Below are 4,010 nucleotides of genomic sequence, written 5' to 3' on the forward strand. Positions count from 1 at the left end.
TATAAATCTTCAGCCTAGTTTGAAGTCTTTGTTGTGAAATGACAACAAATAACAGCTGAAATTACGAATCACTAATGTGTTTACACTATATGATACTTTTTAAAATGTAAATATTGTATACATTTGATGTTAAACATTTTTCAGGATATTTTAGGGGCTTTTTTGGAATAGGGTGCATGAGAAAAAGACCATTAATAGTATATTTCACACCTAATCACATACATTACTATTATCATTATTATTACTAATGCTGGGTGCTAATCTGGGATGCCTTGCAGTGCCCAATGAAATGTTAGTTCAAAAAAGAATTGCCTCTGCAACCATGCATCTAATGTGCCTTTCTATTTAAATTGTTTGGGAACTGTCCTTTCCCGTCATTGTCCTAATATTACACCTGCCATTTGATGTTTTTGATATAATCTTAAATCAACATTTTTTTGTTGTTGTTGTCTTTTTGTGTTGACACAACATACTTGCTTTATAATCCTACTCAGTAAGACATTCACTTGCCTGTTGTTTTAGTATCTAGTTTTGTCCAATTACTAAAAAAAATTTCATGGTGGAATGAGGCTAATAACAGGAAGGAATTGAGGTTTATTAGTCGTGATGGAGGTAGATTCTCTCTCTGTCTCTCTCTCTCATCCACTCTTTCTTTGTTCTTAAAATGTCATTCACTTCATTATTTTAGTTATTGCTTTATTTTTTGTGAGTCAACAGTGTGCATATGTGTTAAGTATTTCAGGCCTATCTTAGTTTTACTCGTCGGACAAGTTGCACAAAGGCTGACTAATTTGGTCTTAAATGCTGAAAAAGGTTGAATTTAAAGGCTAAAAAGGCAGCCAACATAACCCCAGGCTATCTTAGACAGAGTTTAGGTCTGTGTTTCCATGGTAACAGTCAATCACATTTACTGACAACTGACAAAAAGAAGAAAAACATGACTCAATTTGTGGTTTAACATTGCTGTAAAGTGAGCAGTAAGAGTGGAAAGAGTTTTTGGAACCCCTAGAAACTCACTGAAAATATATATTATTTTCTGCTATAGCCTCAATCTTTGTGTTACTTGTAATTTAATGATACAAGGCACAGAGATGCCCAGTACCCAGAGTGCATTGCAAATTAGTTTTAGTCAAGATAGTCAAACACCAGACAGCGTTCTGCAAATTATGAACTTAGATGTCAATCTGCACTTTATTACCTCCAATCCATAGTCTAAGTCTATCTTTGTTAAACTAGCACCAGTGCTGTCAGTACACAACTAGAATTAAGGCAGTGGCTGTCTCTTTGGTGTGCTCTTTTACTTTGTGAAACTGCAAACTGTGAACTGTGCAATCAACACATTGCAATATGATCCAGTGACTTTTCTCACTCCAGTTAGAAAATAGCTTTGATGAAGTATATTGCTGAGTGAGAATGAATGGAAAAATGCTTCAAAGGGCACTTGTTAAATACCACAACACAGGGCATTTGAACCATGACAACAAGCTACGTTTATTTTTTTATTTTCTGTATGTTTTCAATATATTTCTACCATTCATGTCTGTTTTTTTTTAGAATACATCCCATATACTGGACAGCAATTGGTGTTTTAATTTATGTCTTTAAGCTGATATGTTTTTGTCCAAATAATGATTCAGTCTTTTCTGGGGTCAAGTTAGGAACTGTTTTATGCTTGGTTTCATCTCTCTCTTTCTCTTCATAGAGATTTATTCTGCCATGTATTAGTTTTGGTCATTATTACAAGTGAAAAGAAGTACAAACTCAGCTGTTTGACTTTCCCCTCGGTCAAGACTGTGTGAACTAATGATGGAATGAGGCTAATAACAGGAAGCAATTGAGATTTATTAGTCTTGATAGAGTCCCTCTTTTTCGCTCTGTTTCTCATTGCCAGCAGCACCAGCCTTCTGTGAGTGTGTCTGTCATTTTCTTTGAATTCCTAAAATCTTAATTTGTATTTGTCAGCAGATTCTCACTACTCTGTTCACTTTTCTTAACACATGCAGATAATGCTTTATTTCAATCAATTTAATTGGTGTTTTGTCTAAAAACAAACCATTTTTGCTTCCCATTAGCATAAGCTTGTCATAAAGCCGACAACGCGAACAAACAAAACAATAGTGAAATCTGCTGAATGGGGCAGATTTTTTTTTAATTGTGAATCAAATTTCAAGGGTGCCTTGGCTCTACTTGTTTTCTTTCATTTTTATTTTGCTTTTCATCTTACATAAACAAACATAACATCAAAAAATACAAAAGAAAGCATGTTCATTTCACATTAGCACTCACTTGGCGATGCAAATTACAGTTTGTTGGGCCAAGTAGACTTGTGGGATTTTATTTAAACAAGTGTACATATCAAGTTAATTCATAAATCCATTAGAATAAATACTGTGCAGGATCTTTATTCTTAGCTGGCCTCTTCTCTTTACAATGCCTTGTCAAAACAGAAAAATGGCACATGAAGTATCATAATTCATTGTGACACATTACATTTGGTTAAATCCAGACATTCTGGCAACAATAAAAATTGCACTTATGACTAACTTTCAAAATATTTGTTTCAATCCGTTGAAGTTGTGTGTCTTTTGTTTAAATTCATCAAACAAACAAAACAGTCACCACACAATGGATAATAGGTAAAGACATGGAGACTGAAATTCAAAGGAAGAAGTAAAAATTAGGTCTGTTAAATGTCTTGCCGAAGGTGTGCACACCTCTGGGCCGCATAATGTCGATGCACAGTGCTTCCGAGTGACAGTAGTCACATTAAGTCAAAGGAGTTGGTTACTTTTGTGTCCACTTCCAAAATGTGGCTTTAAGCAGCACACAAGAAGCTTCATCTTAAATAAACATGATGGGGATGAGTGGTTTGGATACAGTTTGGTCTTTAGTTTGTGCTGGGATAAAGCCATCCTTCCCAGTCTACAGCTTTAATCAAGCTTTGATTCTCAGATAGCTTGTGAACACAAAATTATGCCCTATCACACCCTTCCTTGCATGTTGGTCCAATGTGACCCTTTGCAAATAAATAAAAGATTCTCTGGTGGCCCTTTAAATGTCAGTCTCTTTCAGGCCATAACAGTCTGCCAGATCATAGAACTGATAACTGCTCTGCTCACAGGAGTTGTAAATCCCCATAGAGACCGTGTCTACTATATCAATCCGGCCCACTGCAGGTGTGGTACTTTTTCCTGTCCCTCCCTTGATTTTATTCGACAGATTGTTCACTTTCTCTTTGAGCTGGAAGGAGGACTTTTGCAGTGGTGGAAAGAGACTCCATCTCTTGAAACCTAGAGAGTGCCCTTTTCCCTTGTGTAACAAAGAGCTGCCACAGGATTCATGCACAGCATAGCCAGGCTTACAGTCTCCCCTCTGATCCCTTGTCATTCCCTTGACAGCTGTCCGCCACCTTTGGTCATAGAAGCGACGCAGGACCCTCTGTCTGTTGTGACACTGGCACCTGAGGAGCCGGGTGAAAGCCCGTTGGAACTCTTTGCTGGAGCAGGGGTAGATCATGGGGTTGATGCAGCTGTTGAAGTAGCCAAGCCAAAAGATTACCTTGAACACAGTTTCGGATGGCTTTAGTGCCGGGAAGAAGGAACCTAGAAGAAGACGGAGCCATCAGGAAGATTTGTGAGTGAATGGACAGTATATGCAGAGTACAGTATGTTGCTTTCACTGTTCCACTGTGAATCCAAGGACAGTTTCAGATAGTATACTTAGTATACTAGGTGTAGGGGATAATAAAAGAATAAAACTTAAAAATTTGAAGTGACATAGTTTGTTTTTTTAATTTAAAAGGTTTGTCTTTGTTAGGAACAATATAGGGAACCAAAGTGATCTGCTCTTCTACTGTATATGTATGTACAGCTGTGTTATGCTTTTTTGCTACGTATAAACATTTTTCATCCCTCTGACAGTAGCGTATTCACAGCATTATTTTTGTAATGATTGATTGTGCAGCAGAAGCTGTTTGGTTTGTGTTTATTAATAGGAACGGAGGAGGTTCT

General features: G+C 37.0%; 1 protein-coding gene across 1 annotated transcript in view; it reads right to left on the minus strand.

The window, feature by feature from the left end:
• Nucleotides 1-2,128: 2,128 nt before the first annotated feature.
• The window catches only part of adra1d (adrenoceptor alpha 1D), a 9,468-nt gene continuing 7,586 nt past the window's right edge, over nt 2,129-4,010 (minus strand). The window contains exon 2 of the mRNA XM_051385551.1: nt 2,129-3,602. Coding sequence (XP_051241511.1) covers nt 3,052-3,602 — 551 coding nt within the window. The 3' untranslated portion in view covers nt 2,129-3,051. The remainder of the gene's footprint in view (nt 3,603-4,010) is intronic.

Source organism: Dicentrarchus labrax, unplaced genomic scaffold, assembly GCF_905237075.1.
Source record: "Dicentrarchus labrax unplaced genomic scaffold, dlabrax2021, whole genome shotgun sequence".
In the NCBI taxonomy this organism is placed as follows: Eukaryota; Metazoa; Chordata; class Actinopteri; family Moronidae; genus Dicentrarchus; species Dicentrarchus labrax.